Raw genomic sequence first — 20,777 nt, 5'->3', positions numbered from 1 at the left:
GACCATCAGCTGAGTTAGAGGTGAAACCATAGTACAGCCATGGTGCATAGCCGGGTGCTACACCAAGGTGGTTCATGGGCTTAGAGGTCAGACCAAAGTTGAGGTTGGATCTCAAGGTCAAGTCAAGGTCATAGTTGCACAATTGGTGTTCACTTTGTGTGACGTAATTAGTGACGTCATAAGTGACGTCATGGGGTGATGTCCTGATCTGACGTCACGGACCAGCCACGTGTGCCGCACAGCGCACCGCTGCCGTGTCTCGGCGGCAGTTGGCAATGGACGAAGAGCCGGAGCACTCAGCCGTTGTCGCTCGGCGGCTCGCAATCATTGCTTAACCACAAGCAGCGCCTTAGTGTCGCCATGCTGTGAAGCTTTCGCTTACACACCAGGTTTAAGCAAAGTTAAACCATCAGCAATTTTTATTGCAACACGCTTGAGAAATGCGCAGTCGGCAAAGTCGAGTTTTCATTGGATTTATACCTCCACATGCATCGGACAAATCATCAGATGAATATAACTAACCGGCATAGTATGATCCGTTGAAAAGCAAGAGAGCGTTAATTACTGCGCTTATAAAGCAAAATAACCGGATGGATGAAGCCTGATGCATGGTATACAGGGTGGTAAAAATTAAGCCATACAGCTTTCTTAAAATTAGGCTCCGAGGGGTACGTGAAATCCACCTCTGCGCATAAGTTATGCGGCCGGTGGGACGCTGTCATCATGCACCAGGCGCCTAATTCTCTAAAATATATTACTGGACTTTTTAGCCATTGCAGCGAGTGTGAATTCTTGTATGGGAAACATAGAGGTGGTCGCACTTCTAGACTATTCCATATTAGTAGGACTCTTCCTTCTAGGGCACGTGTTTTCTGAAATATTTGCCCCTGAAATTTCCACTGACATCGAGTAATTACGCTTGCAAGGCAGCGGCAGTCGACGCGCTCCACACTAGATAAGATGCGGCTGTCGCGTCAGGCGTTTCTTCCATTTCGGTAATGAGAAGTGAAACAGTTATTAGCTTCAGCGGTCACTCAGTGCCGCGACACGCCGGGATGAGTTTCACGCCAACAGTCACCGCCTTTGCAGAGAATTAGCCAGCGAATACCTCGAAACAGACACGTGGTAGGAGACTATACACTAGCAAACCGAGTTGTTTGGTTTATGGGGGTTTAACGTCCCAAAGCGACTCAGCCTATGAGGGACGCCGTAGTGAAGGGCTCCGGAAATTTCGACCACCTGGGGTTCTTTAACGTGCACTGACATCGCACAGTACACGGGCCTCTAGAATTTCGCCTCCATCGAAATTCGACCGCCGCGGCCGGGATCGAACCCGCGTCTTTCGAGTCAGCAGCCGAGTGCCGTATAGAGCCACAAATCGAGTTCTGTAAATTTCCAGTATAAACGTCCACGCTAGCCGCAGTGAATATAAAGTTGATTAATATATTTTAGTTAATTAGGAGCCTGACCGTAATGAAAGCACCTCACTTCGTGCTCCGCTGGCTCCATGACTTACGTGCAGAGGTCAATTTAACGTACACCTTTCAGCGCCTATATTTAAGAAATCTGTAAAGCTTAATTTTGTACACCCATTATAGCATGTCATTGATGTCATACTATAATTGACGCGTGCCAGCGTGTGAAATGCGCACATAGTTTTTCGTTTCGGACATTCCGGCCATTATTCGGCCTCAGAGTTCGCATTCAAATCTAATAACGACCTCCTACAACATGTAGCTTTGTGATGTAGTAATGAATGTGCTCTCCTCATGCGATGAGGACCCGGGTTCGAATGCTTTAATACCTATTGTCACATAGTGGTGACTGCGCAGTCCGGCGAACAGAAAAACAGCGAGAATGGCTCCTAAACGAAACTCTTTATTGGGGCTGACTTGCGTCCGTAAAGATCTGAATCACTATCGGCGCAAGTGCGCTCGGCGGTCGTCGAACAGAATGCCCGCCGCTGTCGGCCGTGCTCTTTTTAAAGCTGATAGCGAACCTTCGAGATAAGGCTTGGAAAGTTGCTAGAACATTCTGGAACAATCGGCTCCACCTGGATGCGATCAATAGAGATAAATCTAGGCGCGTCTTGCATCACAAACAAAGCGATAAAGAGGCGTGTAGGCAGCCTTGAAGCATGAACAAACACTACAAAGATTCGCGGCAGTATGATCGCGGCAGTATATATGATCGCGAAGTGTTCAATGTGTGCACTGCTTGTAAGCAACGATATTTAAGAAATGGAAGGTCCTGAAAGTAGAAGAAAATCGTTTCTTCTTTCTTCAGGAAATTCGCCGGTAGGCCGCATAAACTGCGCCGGGGACACTAATGCCCATGCATGCGGAGTTGGTAATTCTCGACTTTACACTCATAGTTTCCTGGGAGTCCTCATACCATTCCTGGCGCCGTGGTGCAGCGGTTAAGCGATGCATCACTGCCCTACGATGGCAGGTTGTTTTTCCCTAGACACCTCTGGCTACCAATCATTTATATAACTGCCACCTACAGCGGTGGTCAGTTTGCTTGCAATCCGGTAGTCAGGCTGTGGTGGCGCCGCAAGGTCACGTGTTCTACGTGGCCCACCTAAGAATCCGGAGCAGCCGGTTGATCCGACTGCGAGGCTTCAAACGGTCGACGCCGCACAATGTTTTTCAAACTCGGGGGCACCAACGCTCCCGCGATAAAAAGGCCGCTTAAAGTGCGTGGCGCTCAGACGAACTGCTTGCAAGCGTCGGAAAATTCTTCCCGAATCTGGCATCGGCGCCCCGTGCTATTTGTGGGATATGACCAAGGGTGTACACCATGCAGGGTGGTAAGCCCCGGTCCTGTTTATGGAGCGTGTCGTTATTGGCTCACTCAGTAAGTATTTCTATTACACTTGTACTACAGGCAAAAAATAAAACGCGAACAAGACGACTGAATAACGAACAGAAAAGTAAAAAGTTCTTAGTCGGGCGGTGCTCAGTACTAGTGAAGGTAATTTGACTTCGGAGGCGCGAAGACTGCCTCTTAAATGTGTTTATCAACCTCGCTTGTACTTCCGCTCCATAAGCTAATACGTTTGTGTTTTTGCATTGGCAATTTAGTTGTCTTGTTGCGTCGTTTCGTTCGTTGCTGATATACAGTACCTTCACTACCCGAACCTCATTCGTCCTTGACTTCTTCGCCGGGTCCAGGCGGCACAGTTGGCCTGTTTTTTTTTTTTTAATTGCACCAAACGTCTAGTTTTTCTAACCGACTGGTATGCACGAAATTACGGGGTTGAAACTTGAAAGAGCGTGGCGAATGCTGTACCTCTACAATACTGTTACAGGAGATGTTGAGCCAATTTCGCACGTATATCCTTCTTCATCTTTGCTCTTTACAGTTCTCAGAAAAATTGCGGCTAACACGCCACTACCACCGCTCAAATTAGACCCCCCCGTCACCGCGTCACTTATGCGCAGCTGTCGCCTTCTGTGGCGGCTGATTCTCAGTACACGCAGAAGCCCCGCCATCACACAGTTTGCTACACCAGGGAGATGAGAGGCAGTTTATTACATGTCTCACAAATTCCGATTTTTGTTTATTTCTGCACACTGTTTAGGAACACGTAGTTTGCGCCAGATCAGATCGTGGATGCACTGAAACCGGACAGTTCACCGCTGCACATGGCGTGAAAGGATGCACTAGGCAACTGTACCCTCGTGTCGACCGCTAACAACCCATTGTTTCTTTGCACCAGTGTTGTCGCTGCAAATCGTACTCCTCGAGAACTACTTTTGTGCAATGGACGACTGAACACATGAGAACTCCTTGTAGTCGATGTTCCACTGAACGTGTGACACCTCAGTCAGCCAAGGAGTTGTCAGCACCGGAGGGCGAGGGCGCATCCTTCGGATCAGTGCCATGGAGCCGTAGCACAGGGGAGTTCCGAGAAAGCCGAACTGAACCTTCCCGTCGAAGTCACCACCGCGGGGCAGAGTCACTGCATGGCACTGGCTGGTTCCGTCGAGTACTTCTTGTGCTCAGGCGAGGCACCAGTACGTGGCCAGGTCCGACGAAGCTCCACGTAACACACAAACACTACATATGTCCACAATTTTCTGAAAAGTTTTGGAAAGCGCCCGGTGGAAGTGCTCTTCGGTCTCCTTCATGTGCCACCGAACGGGTGCCACGCCGTGCAGAGACGAGGTGGCTATGTAGTGGTCCACGCAGGCAGCTTGTTCAACAATACGAGTGCACCTACGAATGCCCCCACGAAGGCGGCCACTGCTGCAGAGATGCAGACGTCTTTGGCCGAGATACCTTCTTCGAAGGTGATTAGTGCCACGATCTTCCTCAAGTGCGGGTAGTCGTCCATGCCGTGGCTTGAGATGTGCGTGAGGGACGAACAGCTGGGAACGTTCGAGCTCTTTCTGGATAGGGTGTGGGATCGTCTTCGTCTTCTTTACTACTACTACTACTCTGCAGCTAAGAATAACGGTGAGGTCATGGCCATTTTATATAAACAGTATGAGAAACTAACCGTAGAAGGAGCTTCCGAGCGCATTCAAAGCTGCCTTCTAAAGGGTATGTACAGGTGCCTATACATGACGTTCTTCAGCCGTGTTTTTTTGTTTCTTTTTTTGCTGCGCGACATTGCAATATGGAGCTGGTGCCTCGAAGAAAACGCTTTAGGCACACAGACTGGCTTCAGCAGGCGGTGTTCGCTGCTTTTTTCGCAGGTTTAACGCAACCTGATGGGCGAGACTGTCTTTTATTCTAACTGAAAAGCGCCGAAACAGGACACGGGTAAAGGCAGAAGGGCACGGCAGAGCGCTGACCTGAAGCTGACAGACTTACTTACTCCAACAAAGAGCTAAGTACAGTGTTTAAACGATAAAAGAAAAACGAAAACGGAAAGCAAGAAAGAGGCCGACTTAATTCGTGTACTTCTTTGTCGCTATTCATTCAGTGTTTATAATTATCAAAAATCCGGCGGTACTAATCTCCACGTTTAAGGGTATGACGCAATAACGTTAACGGCCTCCTTTTGCGGCCTGGGGTCCTATTTGCACATCACTTCGCAGACACAGACACTGTGGGACAAGACACACAAGGCTTAATTCCCTTAGCGGTGGCATACGAGGGGGTACCCAAAAGAAACCGGACTAAATTTTTTGGTCGGCAAAGCTCCTGTGGTACCGCGTTTTTCCGCTAGAAGCGCATAGAACGAACATTCCAGAGTCAGTAAGCCGAGTGCCATCTTTGAAGGACGTCAGACTAGTTTAGGCAGAGTTTTAGAGTGACGACTGTTTTGTGTGAATGTCGTTTTTGCAATGGCTGATTTTCGTGAACAGCGAGCGCCGGTGAAATCATGGGCGTCCGGAGGGGGGGGGGGGGGGCAAGGGGGGGCGGTTGCACCCCCCTGGAAAATCACTCACTCGAACCGTGAGTGATGGCCGCACACCAGGGGCGGTGGTGCGCTCAGTCAAAAGGGTAAAAGCAGCCCCGCATGGTCACATCTGCGAAATGCCGCGTCCGGGCGTGCGTCGTTCCGCCGTTTTCAAACCACGCCATCGTTAGCTCTACTGAAGGGCGACCTGTTCCAGACATACAGCGGCACCGGCGAGCATGTGTTTCGAGCCGCCTTGAGATGGGTGTCTGTTTCTTTGATCTCTAGAGAGATAGCGACACGGAGGCAGACAGTGCACGGGGCATCTTGTTTTCGCCTATGTCGTTACGCCGGTCACCGATGAATTCTTAAGGAGGGAAGGACAAATCAGCCGTGTCCACCCCCGCTTTGTCGGGCTGCTCAGGGGCAAGCGGGCGATGAGTTGGCGCCGCCGCCGCTCGCTGTCTCCTCCGATCCACGTGTAGCGCAGTTCGGTAGAAGCGCCGCTTTCAGAATCTCCGGCAAAGGGGATTAGCTGCTTTTGTTCACGGCGACGCAGTCTCCCGAGGCGCCCCCACACCAGCGTTCTTTGCGTCTTCTGTGAAAACCAGCGCCTTTGGTCAACGCAGCCCGATGGCGCCTGCCTGGCTCGCCTGTCACCTCTGGCTGGGCCTCAAATCACAACAGCGCCCATGTACTGTGCGTGTCAGTGCATGGTAAAGAGACCCAGGTGGTCGACATTACCCGGAACTCTGTACTACTCCATCCCTCATAGCCTGAGTCGTTTTGGGGCTCTGAACCCCATAAAAACACAAAAACAAATTTTCCGACCGGAGTGGCGAGTGTCCCTTCCCCTCGGAAGTTGCGCGGCGTTCCTTTCACCCCCAAAGTGCGCATTCGGGGATACTGCGGCAAGTAAGCCCTCGCACGTGTGCGCGCCTCTGTGTTTGTGCTTGGGTGTTTTTAGTGGCCGGTTGTCAGCGAAGCTGAGAACAACCAAGACAGCGGACGAGAAAACGACGAGCGGCGAGCAGTGTGTGTGGGGTTGCTCGACTGTGCGGATGCGCAAGCAAGATGGAGCGAGGTGTATGAAGCTGCGAGCGTGCATTTATCTTGTAAATAAGTTTTCGTTGTATATATAGTCATCTTTTGTTTTCAACGTACGCGTTCAACAGTTTTTCCAATCAATGTGTATGATGAGTGTGCACCGAGAGCGTGTAATGAAGCACAGAAGTGAATTTATCACACGTGTAATTACGCAATTCGCCCAGAAAAATCCGAGGCGCCTACAGTTGCTGTTCAAGGAAGACTGACTGAGTGACTGTAGTTGCGTGTTTGCGAACATATTGTGCTGTGTGCTGGTCATCAATCCGGGTGAGTCGAGAACCCGTATGCAGGAAGACTGAGCACTCTTCTCCACGAAGTGATATAGCATCTTTTTGCATTTTTTATTAATTTTAGTTGTTTCTTCGTTGATAAACTCCAATGTACCTCTCCTAGCCGCGCTTTAATTTGCTGTTTGTAATTTTTCTTTCATGTGTGCATTTTGTTTAATTTTTATTTATATATAAATAAATAAATTTACTCCGCAAATAGCGCCTTTTTGCTACGAACATACCCCCCCCCCCCCCCCCGGGGCACCAACGGGGCCCCCCCCTGCAAAAAATTCTGCGGACGCCCTTGGGTGAAATTCTGATTTTTGCTCGGAAAAAGTTGGATGGAAACTCTTGGAATATTAAGAAAGACGTGCAAGGACGACGCTATGGGGACAACTCAAGTGTTCCTGAATCGAATCCTGAATCAAAGCAACAATCATGCCAATGGAAAACTTCAAATTCACCTTGCCTCAAGAAAGCTCGTCAGGTGAAACCAAACCTCAAAACAATGCTGATTGGTTTTTTTGGCGTGAGAGGAGTCGTCCATTGAGAATTTGTTCCGCAGGGTCAGACAGTTAGCCAGGCTTTCTACTTGGATGTTTGAAAAGATTGGGCAACAGTGTGCGGTGGAAGTGGCCAGATTTGAGGCGGTCGGCTGACTGGTTTTTCCATCATGGCAATGACCCTCACACAGCCCTGTCTCTACGACAATTTTGGACCAAAAATGGCATGACCCCTATTTCTCAATCCTCATACTCTCCCGACCTTGCCCCGTGCTACTTTCTCTGTTTCCTAGAATGAAAAAATAGGTGAACGGAAAGCGTTTCGCTGATGTTGCTGAGGTGAAGAAAAAAACGACGGAGGCACTGTCAAGCATCACAAAAGATGAATTTAAACGATGTTTTGAAAAATGGAATGAAAGATTCGACAAGCGTATCATTGCAAGTGGCGAATACTTTGAAGGAGATTGAAGGTCTGTGCTTAAAATGCGAACAAATAAGTTCAAACAAAAATAAGTCCGGTTTCTTTTGGGTACCCCCTCGTATATACGGGAAATGTCTCGGGATCAAGGGGCACGGGTTCGAATTTCATCTCACCCCAATTTTCTTTTCAGTTCAATTGAGATACTTTACGTTCATACATGTCATAACGACGTTCTAGTCGTGTTCAGAATGTGACGTTTTAATCACTTTTCAAATCCGCCACTCCATGTGTGATGTAACTGCGTTTTCTACCCATTCGCATTTTCTCGCACGTCGCCGGGTTTTCTGCTCAACGGGAGCCGAGCACGTCGGACTGTAAAAAAGTTGGGCTGAGGCTTAGCTAAAGTGTTAAGCCTGGATATCTCGAAGCGAAAAGCTTCGTGGCGATGCTCGTTGTTTAGCTTAAGGTTTCATACACAGGGTTACAATTTGGGTATAGCTTTCTAGCTTTTCCAAAACGTGTTGTCTTAGGTATACAAAGCTTGTACAATCGTTATACAAGGCTATTAAAATCTCTTTATTTGTTTTTATTCAATGGACACAATGTCTTGCACTTCCTGCATAGCCATAAAGACGGCCCGGTGATCGGAGTAGTAGCAAGCAGCTGTGCTTGTGGCTGCTATGCAGTATACAGAAGGCACACCCTGTCTCTGACAGACAAGGTCTATAGTTGCCCCCCATTGTGGGCTCAATGGGAGACGTGACGCAGTTGACGCAGCCAAACGCCGCAATTCAGCGTCATTTTGCCGCCGTTTAGCAAGGCGTGCCTCTCGTGCTTCTGGTGTTTCAGCCTCTTGTCTAGCCTTGCACTTTTCATATGCTCGCTGCTTTTGGGCCAACTCGCTCGCTACCACGTCTGGGTCTTCTTTTCTTCCTTCCATGCCGAATGTCTGCGCCTCTTCTACGGCCGCCGCCGCCGCACACGCATTCTCGCAACGCCTTGCAAAAGAACCTTCTCTTGGAAGGGCGGCGGAGACCGCGCGGCAGCGGCGAGGGGTAAACCGGTGGCGAGGAGAAGTGGCGACATAACGCGCGCCGCGGCGGCGCCCAGGGGTGGCTCACGAGAAGCGCGGTGTTGACAAGCCTAGTGAAGCTTTTCGCTTCAAAAGTTTGCGGGGATGGGGTGATCGCAGCTGGCAAAGGACAGGGTTAATTGGAGAGACATGGGAGAGGCCTTTGCCCCGCAGTGGGCGTCGTCAGGCTGATTACGATGATGCCTACGTTGCAACCGTTTGTTGCGCGTCGGAAACCATCAAAAGTCCGAAGTACTTACAGTGCCGGTTTGTCTCGGAAAGAGAAAAACAGCGTGGGTCACAAAGCCAGAAGCAACTTACATCGAGCGCGCGCACCCCTGTGCGTTCCAGGCGCCGTAGAAGCTTCACCGCGCTGCATCCACAGTGAGCACTGACAGATTAATTAAGTTTACTTACGTTGTATTTAATGAAAGTGAGTTCGCTAAAACTGTACGTGTTCCTGTTTCACTGAGCACCTGACATTTGTTAGTCTATGGCGCGCTTATCCCCTCCCATCTTTAATGATTCGGTTCCGAGGGCGTATGCTAATAAATAAATAAACTACGAGTAGCATCGTGTTTTCCCGTCACGGCTTTTCCACGTAGCTCCAAGCACGGGATGCCGAGGATGGCTGCATCTGACCACTGCAAACGGCGATATTAGATGAGACACGAAGTTTTAGTACATGTGTCATATATTACCATAAACAGAATCAGTTTGCGAATGGAGAATTGCGCCCGAGTGCCCTAAAGCGCGTGGTTTTAGTGCAAGCTAATATAAGGGTAAGCTAATGACGATGCTGAGAACCTACCGACTGTTGCGCAAATCAGAGAAAATCGAAGAAAAATTCTCTCGGCTTAACCGCGCGTTTGTTCGGGCTCAAATTTCGCACAGAGGTTGCATTTAGTGGTCAGTTTTGTTTTATACTACATTTAGGTGGGGTACTTGCCTGATTCAGGCAGAATTATTTGGAAATCCCCATCGTCTGTGGCGACGGAGAACCAAAATCGAAAGACTTCGCAGCAATGGTATGCGTGGCGCCATCTCGCAGCCATCGGAGAAACGAGCTCTCCACTTAGCACAGCTGGGTTTCTCCGGTGGGTGCGAGATGGCGCTACGGGTACCATTGCTGTGGTGTCTTTAAGTTTTGGATCGTCGTCGCCACATACGATGGGGATTTCCAAATAATTCTGACTGAATCAGGCAAGTACCCCACCTAAATGTAGTATAAAACAAAACTGACCACCAAATGCAACCTCTGTGCGAAATTTGAGCCCAAACAAACGCGCGGTTAAGCCGAGAGAATTTTTCTTCGATTTTCTCTGATTTACGCAACACGCGATATATCAGCTGCTGAGAAAATTTCAAGCTGGCACTACATTCCACAGCGGCAGAACGTCGCATCTGCACTCATCACAGCCTTGGTATGCTGCTAGATATGTGGATGCAACTCAAGAACGAAAGCGACTTTTCCCTTCAAAGGGTCGATGCCATTCTGCAGGACCGCATAGCAGGACACTGCAGGGAGTGGCAGCTAAAAGGGGATAGTCCCCTCCTCCCTGCATTATCAAGCCGCTCCCTGCATTGTCACCCTAGCAGTCTCATGAGAATCGGCCGACGCTATTGGCAGGACTGTTGTCGGGGGATAGCCGCTTCGTTCTTGAGTTGCATCTGACTATAGAGTGCTGCAAGGAACTATGTGATGGAGTACAGTATCATCTCGAATAGGAGAGACCACAAGATCAGTTACTATTGGTAGAAATGCCGTCTTTCTCTGACCAACAACAAAAGCATACAAGGCGAAAAACGAGGAAGCTGATGAATGAAGGGAAAAATTTGGGGAGAGAAAGGGAAACCATTTGATGAAAAAAAAAATAGACAATTTAGCTGGCGTTTAAAAACCGCTGGCGTGCTACTCTGCATGGGGAAGGGAATATGGAAGATAAAGATGGAAGGAGAGCGGTGCCAGAAAGGTAAAATAAAAGAAATAAAAAGGGGAGAAGATAAAATGCGGCCATTAAATGCGTACTATGGTGAATCGGCGAGTAATGATGTTACATGTGAAATGATGAAGTGCATAGTCCGATAAATGGGCTAACAAAGTTCACTGCGTGAAGAATGGTTGAGGAGGAACAAGCAAGGTGAAATTATAGCTTGTCGAGATGTCCAATGTCATTTAGATATGCAAACAAAATGTTCACTGCATGCCTCTGTTGCCTAAGGCTGGCTAAAGGACATAAAACACTGTCCATTGTTAGAGACACTGGGGAGAGCTTCTCCATATGCGATGTTCATAGCACGCACTGTTGTGAACTTACTTGCAACACGTGCCTCGGCGCATAGGCGCTAATTTACCATCAGCCTGACAAAGAGCGGGTACACCGGCCTGGAAGTACCCCCCCCCCCCCTCCCTTCTTCCCCACCTGTGGCCTGCATCTCTCCGAGCCTGCGCGTCGTCTTCGAAGAACGTGTTCTGACACGAGATGACACTCGCCATGCCAGAAGGACGACCCTTGCCGCCTGCCCGAGTCCCGAGCTCATCTGTGTTGCCTTCCTGGAAGCTCAAGGATTCCCTGCATGAAGCGCGGTCAACCAAGAGGCTTGCACGTGGTGCACGCCTATGCTCGCTAGAGGCCCAAGTGCAAGAAATAGAAAGAGCACAGTTCTCTCCAGCTACAAGTTTGGGCCAATCAGCTACCGGGGCGCTCCCATAGATAGCACCCAAAAGACAGTAATTCCTCAATGGACGAAAAGGGCGGGAATTTGTGCTCATATTAGAGCACCCGCCTCCTTTGTCTGCAGCATTCCCCATTTTGACGTCTCCTGGCATGTAGCGTGTATTTCGCTGCTTCACGATGTAAATATGTGAATATATTTTTCTGGCTGTTTTTTCTTTCAACTCCCCGTATCTTCGTCATTGCTACGGCCGGTCGGCCACTGCGGACCCGCTTCCCAACAGCACGCTCGTCAGTATATGAAGGGCACTCAAGCAGGATATATGTTCCACACTTTCGATACAGCCGCAGTTGTCACAAAGCGGACTGTTAATTCGACCAAAACAGTATCGCAAGCCTTTGTAAATGCAGCGTTCAGACAAAGTCTGTGATAAAATTATTCCAGATGGCGAGCAATTCTGGGTGGGAGTCTTGATCCGAGATGTGGGTCGACTGAGTAAAGAAATTGGCAGTGATGTGTCGGCAAGCTCCAGAGCCGATACGTTTCTTCGAAAGCAAATCTTGTAGCTATTTGAGGCGCATCAGATTTCGTGAAGGTCTGAATGTATCTCCGAAGGGGGCAGCGCGACAGCGGTTCCTCTTGCCCACGCAGACACGGACACCGTTCCCTCATTCAAAGTCACAATCGTTATGTGAAAGAACATACAGCACACACATTAAACCCCGCTTTACCCAAGCCGCACAAACGCGCCTGCGTGGCGTAGCGGTAGCGCGTCTGACGCTCAACACGAGGGCCAGAGGTTTCCATGGGGGTTTCTGATGCGCCGCTGGAGTGGCTGGCACCATCTATGGGAGCCTATTGTATCAGCCACCTTTTTGACCAGTCCGGGTTTTTCCGTCACGCAGACGCCGGCTTTTCTGCGGCACAGAACCTTTATGCTTTCACGTAATAGACCTGACGGTTGATTTTCACAGCTTTTTCCGAGATTGCTGTCTCTCATCCCTTCGACATTTCATAACGAATGACGGCAGAGATTGTTTTTTCCCGCATGAATTGCGAGGTGTTGAAGAGTGCAAAAAAGCTCCAGACTTTTATATGCAGACGAGCAATAGTTTTTGAGTTATTTTTGTAAGAAACGTTTTCATGTAAATGTATGTGCTAGAGTTCGACTGACTTATACGTGCACAGGACATCTAAAAAAAATAGCTTTATTCCACAGAACAGGGCTTCCCGAGCATGCAGACATAATATACTTGTGCACTTCCTTCTTAATTATATATTAACCTCTGGGGAGGACTTTATGAGGACGTTAATTGTAATTACTCAACAACTGTACCAGCTAGCTTCGAATAAAATGCAGTTCTGAAATTTGCATAAAAAGTTACATATATGCGCAAACCCTGGTTAATGCTAGAGGCCTGCGTACTGTGCGATGCCAGTGCACGTTAACAAACCCCAGGTGGTCAAAATTACCAGGAGCCCTCCACTAAGGCATCCTTCATAGCCTGAGTCACTTCGGGACGTTAACAAGGCTCCCTTTAATCCAAACTTCTATAATTAGGATGCTCTAGTGCCTTTAGTTTTAATTACTGATAGTGGACTGTAATGTGAAATTATGCAAGCTGAAATTAAACTGGCCCCACCATTTTAGGACAGGAGAAAAAAAGATACAGCATTAAAAGGAAACCCCACTTTCTTCTCTCCTTTTCACCAGTGCAGATTATGATCCCTCAGGCTGGCCTCTAAAATTCTCTCCCTTGATCCTCAGCACCCTGCTCGTTTGTCACTAATTTAGGCTAGGAGGAATGCTTGAATTCGCACTAAGATGTTAACAACACGAAAGCTATGCTTATCCAGGCAAAGAAAATAAAAACAACATTGCGATGATGCACTGCTCTAAAAAATGCACTGAGGAGAGTCTTCACCACATGGGAAATTACCCAGAGCCCTCCACTATAGCGTCCCTCGTGGTCCGAGGGACTTTGGGACCACACTGACGGCCACATTAAAACTTGCGCGCTAAGTTGCGGCATTTGGTGCTGGCCAAGCGCCGCCAATGAATCTTCAACAGCAGTGGCACGAAGTAGAAATTAAAATATTTCCTACATGTTTGAGTTCGCTTTCGTGTGCATTAAGTGGCTCTTGTGCTGACCTTATTCTAGTCAACCTACTCACAGGTTCCAGTCTGGGGTGGTACCTAGTAATGTGTCCAAGTAATGTGGTTATGTTCTGTGTAATTATTTTTTCTGAGTCATTGTAACCATGCCACTGATCTGTCTGCGACAGAACAATGTGCAAGAGAATGAACACTGAGAAGACATTGATCAGTCACATAAAAGGAGTTTATTAGGCAGACCAGAACAATCCCTGATGCACTGATTGGCCCCATAAGTGCGCACAATTAAGTGATGCCAAATCAGCACCAGGGCTACATTTTAACATACTGATGCCATACAACCCTACGATACAAACCCGCCATACTGTGTAGCTACCATGGGTAGCAGCAGCAGAATCTGCATCACAATGCACGTGAACTGTGGAAACATGAAAACAAACTGAAAATCACGGCAAACTGTGTCCTTCGATTAAATATAAGATTTCAGCCAGGGGAATTCCATCCTACACAGTCCTGCAGTGCACAAGCACAGGAAAAGCTGGTTGAGCAGTTCCAATGATGTTTGCAAAACACCTGAAAAGGCCTTCTTCAGTTTAGTGGCGGCCAACTTGGCAATGTGCAATGAAATCATGGGACTGCCCACTTGTCTGCCACTGAAACTTGAAATTCTTGGTGAATTCTCAGATATACCACATGCTCTTCTAGTGCACATGCACTGTGATTAACCGGCACTGAATGGAAAACTGCAGTGTCACTGAAAGCCAAAGCACACAGGTCTTCTTTGCTCAAGGCTGTACACAATAGCATACATGCACGAAACAGTGCATGTTTACATTGTATATGTCAGATGGTACACTGAAATTTCCAGAAATCCTGCTTCGAAATCCCTCCCCATGTGCAAGACTGGGAAAGGCAAGTAAATGTGGTTCTGTAGAACCTGCATTAAGAGTGTCATCACATATCTACGCAGAAATACAAGCCTGTTTTCAACTCCTTTCTTTGAGTATAACAGAACAGACGCATAGAGCAAACAGCACCATCAAAGCTGCCTGTACGCTATGTGTGCCATAAGTGCTTAGCCATTGCACATGCAAAAACACACACACACTACACTAACACATAAACTAGTGACCACCAAAAAATCTGGCAGTGAACGTTGTTGGCAGATGGGGGCACAAGTCCTCCTTTCAGAGAGTGCTGCCTCTTGAGCTTAAAACAGAGGTAAATGAGTAGCTCAACTGCTTCAAACCTGCCAGCAAAGTTCACTTCAGCAATTAAGGCATTAAAGAACCATTTTTAAGGCATGGCCAGTAGCCTCTGTGAGTGAAAGCCACAGCCACGAACCTGTTGCATGTTATACTGTAGACAAGTCATTCAGCGACTTCATATTCGCAAGCAGTCAAAGAAAGTTCCATTGAAAGTAGCAAGAGCTCTAAATGCATCTTGTTGTCGATGGTACAGATAAGAGAATAATGGAAAATTTGGTGCTGTACTGGGGCTGGAATCTAAAAAACACTCATAAGCCTGTGCTGTCAGTAGCAAAAGTGGTGTATAGTGCACTCGATGTTGCAAGTGTAGCACTCAAGCAACACCTTTTGGCATCTCCGCCAAGCAGGGATGCCACTCTTTGAAAAAAGTGATACTTTTCTAGATAAAAACTGTCACCTCCTCGCCTGTCTTCGCAGCAGGAGTTGCCATGTAGTATGCACCACTTTTGCTCACAACAGCAGGTCTCTGCCAGCGGCGACTTGCACAACATTGCACGTCACCATTCTTAATAGGCATTGAACTGTCCCTCGCAGACTTGGTAAACATCAGGGATTTGCTGCCCTGCACACCTCGACCCCACCTATGACAGCATACCACTTTGGAGCCAGGAAGTTTTTATGTCTGGCCTAAAATTCTAAAAAATCCATCGGCAGAGGCATGAGACACCCTGCGTCTTCACCTACAGAATGTGCGCCAATAACTACAGTCCGAAACCACACAGCATGATATCCTTTTATTTTGTCCACTGTAATTGTTGCAAGCCAGAGCACATGCCACATCACGATGAAGCTGCAAGAAGCATTGCTTGGCAGCACTAGGTGTAAAATTAGCTTCCCAGTGTATCGCTACTCTCCTAAAACATTGCAGAGTTACAAAACAGTGAAGATTACGACACACCATAATTTTGCAGCATGGAGCATTGGTACTGATAGTGGCAGCATGCACTGGTATTACACGACGATTACACAAAACAAAAAAGCCATTCAGTTCAACCTTGTGAACAGTCAATCTACTGGTCCTGAACACCAGAAAAAACAACAACAAAAAGATCAAAGCTGCTCAGAGCAACCGTTTGACACAGGCACATTACTAATGTCACATCTGCCACTGGCCATTTTTGGTGGCATCCTCCTAGGCCAACCTGTACATGAAAATCTGCTCTATTTGCAGGAAACAAAATTACAAGCCATCGAGCAATCCTCAAGCGGCTGCACAAGCTTGGTGCCTGCCTGGATCTCTCGCTCCAAAAACTGTATCAAACAGCTCCTGTGGAACCATCTCAAATATGACTATAGCATCCCCAGAATACTGAGACATGACAGACAGAACTACAAAATACATATTCCATTACAGTGCCATCTACTGAACAAATCTCAGAGTAAGCAAGAGAGGTGGTGGCAGCAGGACTTTGTTACCTGTGACAACTCATTAAGAATGTGTAGTCTTAAGGCCTCTTGCATGCTTTGGAACAACAGAGAAGCCTTGGAATGTTCTCGATTAAACCCGCAGTTAAGAGCACACCTTTTGTGAAACATCAACCGTTTCTTTAAGTAGGCAAATCTTCCATTCATTTCTGTGTTCTGTTGAAGGAATCAACCTGTGCCAAGTCTTCTCCCAAAGCAAAGAGCACCTGTGCTGTCTTGCACTGCAACCGGTGAATGCAAACAAAAGCAGAGCATGCCAAAGAATGCCACACATGTCATTTAGTAAGACATTTTTTGCCTGCATAAATATGGTCAGAATCTACAGAAAACATTTCCCTCAAAAAAAAACACCTCCTTATGGCTTAACCAACCCCACATAATGCCAAGCAAAAAAACACGTCCAACATGCTTCCACAAGATGTGGCCAGATAACAGTGCCTGCATATTCTTTGTTCCAGAGCACAGTGTGTGAGCAATGCCATGTTCATTACACAGGCACTGAATATAGTTTTAATGTCAGTTATCAGGCTTTACTTAAGCTATTTTTTTGATCACCTGATAATCTGGCATGTTGAATTACTAGCAGATGGAGCATGAAACTGAAACAACACAAACTACTGGTCACGATTTTTTTTACAGCATGCAAAACATTTTAACCAAAGCTATTTTTCTGACTGATCTTTTTAACAGTTGCTAGACTAATCAATGAAGCAAATTTTGTTGTCCGTAATTCCATCCAACATGCATCAACCAGAAAACGAACGCACTTACAACGCTAAAAACGAAAACAGGCTCAAGTGTGCCATGCCTCAAGTACGCCAAATTTGCAGTAAGATAAATGTATAAACAGACATAGCAAAACCCTAGCACACACCTGTCATTCAAGCACTGCAGCTGCTGCAGATGTCATTGGAGCTCCAGACTATGGTGTGGCCTGGCGCTGCACAGCCTGTACTGACCCCTAAATGAATTTTCGAATGGTAAAACAAGCTCGACTGATACTGCAACAGCTTCTGGCATTTCCAACACCAGCGAGCAGCATGCACTTTGAGCACCACTACTCACACTTGTCGATGCATTTCTTTTCAGCAAAAGAGAACAGAGCAAGCTGCAGTGGAAGGAAATAGACACCACTCTGTGGCGTGTGGTCTACGTCCCTTTGCTGCACTGCGATACACCTTTGGCAAGTGAAGAACACCAGAGTAACATTTTCTAAGACTAGGAGTATGTACAGCACCAGTCACAAGCTTAAAAGCTAGTGTATTTGCTATCTGGCTTAACACCTGACCAGCTCACTTGCAGGCAGCTGTAGACTAACTAGCAATGCCATACGAAATGTACGACTGCCATACTCAAACCTTGTTAAACTGAATTTACCAGAAGGAACTGAGACATATCTACAGATAACGGCAATGCCATTAGCTAGACACTAGAAATGAGGGCCACAGGGACGATGATGCGCTGTCCTACTGGAGTCGTACTTTTGTGCTGCTCCCTTCGTTTTATGCCAGAGTTAACAAAATCCAATGCTACAAAATGTTAATTTTTACCCGAAAGTATCTTTTCCCGCCAATTTATGGTAATGAAGGAGTGTCTGGTAGGGGACAATCAATAAATGAGAAGCAGACACTGACCTTAAAATAAAGAAAACCAAAAGAAACATGAGATTATAGTGAACAAGGCACCTGTACAGGAGTTGAAAAGTCTTTTTGTTTATTTTAAGGCCAGCGTCGGCTTTTCCGAGGTTATCCTAATGCTTAAAAAAAGAAAAGACGCAAGTAAAACACTGTTGCATTTTTTTAGTTCCCTGCCACTTCCAGTCATGCAAATAGCCTCAAGTGGTTTTCATCAGGCATCCTCACATGCTAAAAAGAGCCTTCAGATGGCTAGCCTACACAGCTGCACCAGATCTAGTTAACATCGCTAAACCCATTGTTCCAGGAGCACATGTGACCAGTGCTGCACACCTCCTGCCTTAGCATTTGGCTCAGTTCAATGTCTCTGCGCCAGAGTATAAGTCAATAATGGTGGTGTGGGTGTGTGACGTGTGCGACAAGTGTCCACATTTTGCTACGGGAAAAATGATTAGACACCATACAACACAGATTTGAAAAAGCTGCAGAACTGCAGAAGTTTTTCCAGGGTTACATGAAGCCATCAAAAGGTCCCAAGACAAAAGAAGAGAGAGAGAGAGAGAGAAAAAAAAAAAACACCCCCATTCACTGCCAGTTGAGCAACTAGAAGCCGCTTGTCTGAGGAAAGCAGAGCACAAACTGCACTGGACAGCATGCCTCAGCAGAAACCAACCAATGGCCAGCCCAGCACAGTTGAAGGTGCGTTTCACACTGCACACATTCCAGCAGAATTTGGGACAGCAGTGCTGCTTGATGCAGGCCCCAAGCAAAAAATGAGGCCATGATGCGAAGTCTTCATGGACAGATGCTGCCTTTGTGCTTCTTGAAAAGCCGCACTGAGTGTTCCAATTTGAAGCACCTGTGGTACTTGCGCCACTTCTGGTGACGCTGCACTCGGATGGGCATACTCAGGGGTTGCTGAAAGCTGGCACAGTGGAGGCAGTGCCAATGTCCACAGTAAGATGCAGCCTGCTTGTACAGAAAGAAGAGCAATGCTACTTGTCAAAACGGCAGCGAGGTTGGAGGCTGCAGTTAGGGTCTACCAGAAGGTGTATCCACCCCCAGCGCCAGTGGTCCAGAAGTTGCTCTTCTTCTGGCCCAGAACAACGGGGTTTCCCTGCATAGCAGCCAACTGGGCTGCATTCGGAGGAACTCCAGGAGGCGGCGGCTGCGAGAAACGAAAAATCACGGGCTCATGAAGCAAGAAAAAAAAACTTGAAAAATCGACCTGCGCCATGACCCAACAGTGTAGAACACGAAGTACTGCTATTCATCAAGCATAGGGAGATCATCACCACCTTTACAAAATATGATGGTGATGGCCACCTAACGCATTGATGCTCAGCATGCCCTGTGAATACTTCATGTTTCTGTCAAATTTACAAACATGTACCAGCAACTTGCAGAGGCACACATACCCTCTGGCAGCCCACTAATGTCAGCATGACTATCTGGCTCTCGGAAAGATTTCGAATGTCATGACAACTAAAATCAATGCACAAAAAGAGATGGCTCTTGGCAAGCTGAGCTAACACCAACACAAATACTGTGAATGCCTCTCAATTTTCAAAATTTTTATGAATCACACCCAGCTCAAGAAAAATACGTCCCATAAATAATTTCGGCAAAACATGGACATATATTTAGGCAAAGAAACATCTCTGAGATCAGCACAGTGAAGATGAACTTTATTTCGCACAAAAAACAAAAACCATCAGCGATCTGCACATCGTTCAACTCTGCAACTAAAAGTAGAATGCGCAGAGAGGCAACTCTGCCGATAAATGAAAGTTTAAAGTGACATGGAAGACAACTTCCATCCAATTACTGTTGTCAGTAAAAATTGATTCCTGTCCATGCCTAGGTGCACTCCGCTTCATGCTGCTCCAGCTCACACGAGGGGGAAAACCACATGACACATGCGCCACGGAGAGACATGCGCCAGGGGGAGTTGTTTTGCACTCATCAAAGACGCGCACTTTTCAAAAGCACAAGTCTTTTGGCATGAGATGGCCAAAATTTGGTGAGCCAGCGCCAAAGATAACCATGTTTTCACACCACCGTGGTGGCTCAGTTGTTATGGCGCTTGCCTCCTGACCTGAAACACTCAGGTTCAATTCCGGCCACATTGGTTACATTTCAATGGAGTCAAAATGCTAGAGAGCCATGTGCTGCGCAATGTCAGTGCATGTTGAAAGACCCCAGCTGGTCGACATTATCCGGCACCCTTCACTACGGTACCTCTCACAGCTTGAGTCAGTTCAGGATGTTTTCACAAAGTTTTCATAACCCAGACGCTGACCATAAAGAAAAACAAAAAATGTTCTGGCTACCGCAAGGAAGGCTTGTTCCCAATGAAATGATGCAAGCAGTGATTAGAGCTTAAATAAACTTGAAAAGAGGGCACAGGGAACGCATGTTCCCTGCGCCTGTTGTGATCTGTTGCTATGGAGTGTTCGGCGATAGCATTACAGGTTACTTTTTTGTTTATAACAGTGTTACTATGTTTTGTGGTGTTGGTTTCATGGAGCATAGGCACCTAAGGCCATCATCAGCCAAATGCAAGGTTTATTACATCTGCTTGGTGGGAGGGAGTTAAAATGGTTTTATAAAATATTATAACTGGATTAGAAGCTTTGTTTTTTAAAAATGAAGCAACAAAGGAAATATCCACGATTTCACTTTGTCGGCAAAGTAAGCTAGGATAGAATGGGATAGGTTCCATCATAAAATTGTGGGAAATGCCTTTTCCTCAGTCTGTACAGTTTCATGCTTGGAAGTAAGATGTGGTTTGTAGTGACTACCTTTCCACATTTACAGCATGTTAGAGTTGCTCATGGCACAAAAATTAAGATTAGTTGTCCCATAAGGCTAAGGCAGGCTATTAATTCCTGCTTTACATTCTGCAGTACTTGCAGTCATGTGTAATA

The 20,777-nt window shown here is 47.1% G+C and overlaps 1 protein-coding gene and 1 pseudogene across 3 annotated transcripts in view; both read right to left on the bottom strand.

Annotated features, from left to right (window-relative positions):
- The window catches only part of LOC149356297 (uncharacterized), a 79,840-nt pseudogene extending 75,498 nt beyond the window's left edge, over positions 1-4,342 (bottom strand).
- Positions 4,343-13,728: 9,386 nt separating this feature from the next.
- LOC149356296 (uncharacterized) overlaps positions 13,729-20,777 on the bottom strand; it is a 47,240-nt gene continuing 40,191 nt past the window's right edge. For all 3 annotated transcript variants that reach the window (XM_089584169.1, XM_089584168.1, XM_089584170.1), the window contains one exon: positions 13,729-19,015. In XM_089584169.1, the coding sequence (XP_089440295.1) occupies positions 18,887-19,015 (129 nt within the window). In that variant the 3' untranslated portion in view covers positions 13,729-18,886. The remainder of the gene's footprint in view (positions 19,016-20,777) is intronic.

Source organism: Amblyomma mixtum, chromosome 3 (assembly GCF_055824585.1).
Source record: "Amblyomma mixtum isolate Tamu chromosome 3, ASM5582458v1, whole genome shotgun sequence".
Lineage (NCBI taxonomy): Eukaryota > Metazoa > Arthropoda > Arachnida > Ixodida > Ixodidae > Amblyomma > Amblyomma mixtum.
Note: the sequence above shows the minus strand (reverse complement) of the source record. Positions and strands in the feature narration are given on the sequence as shown.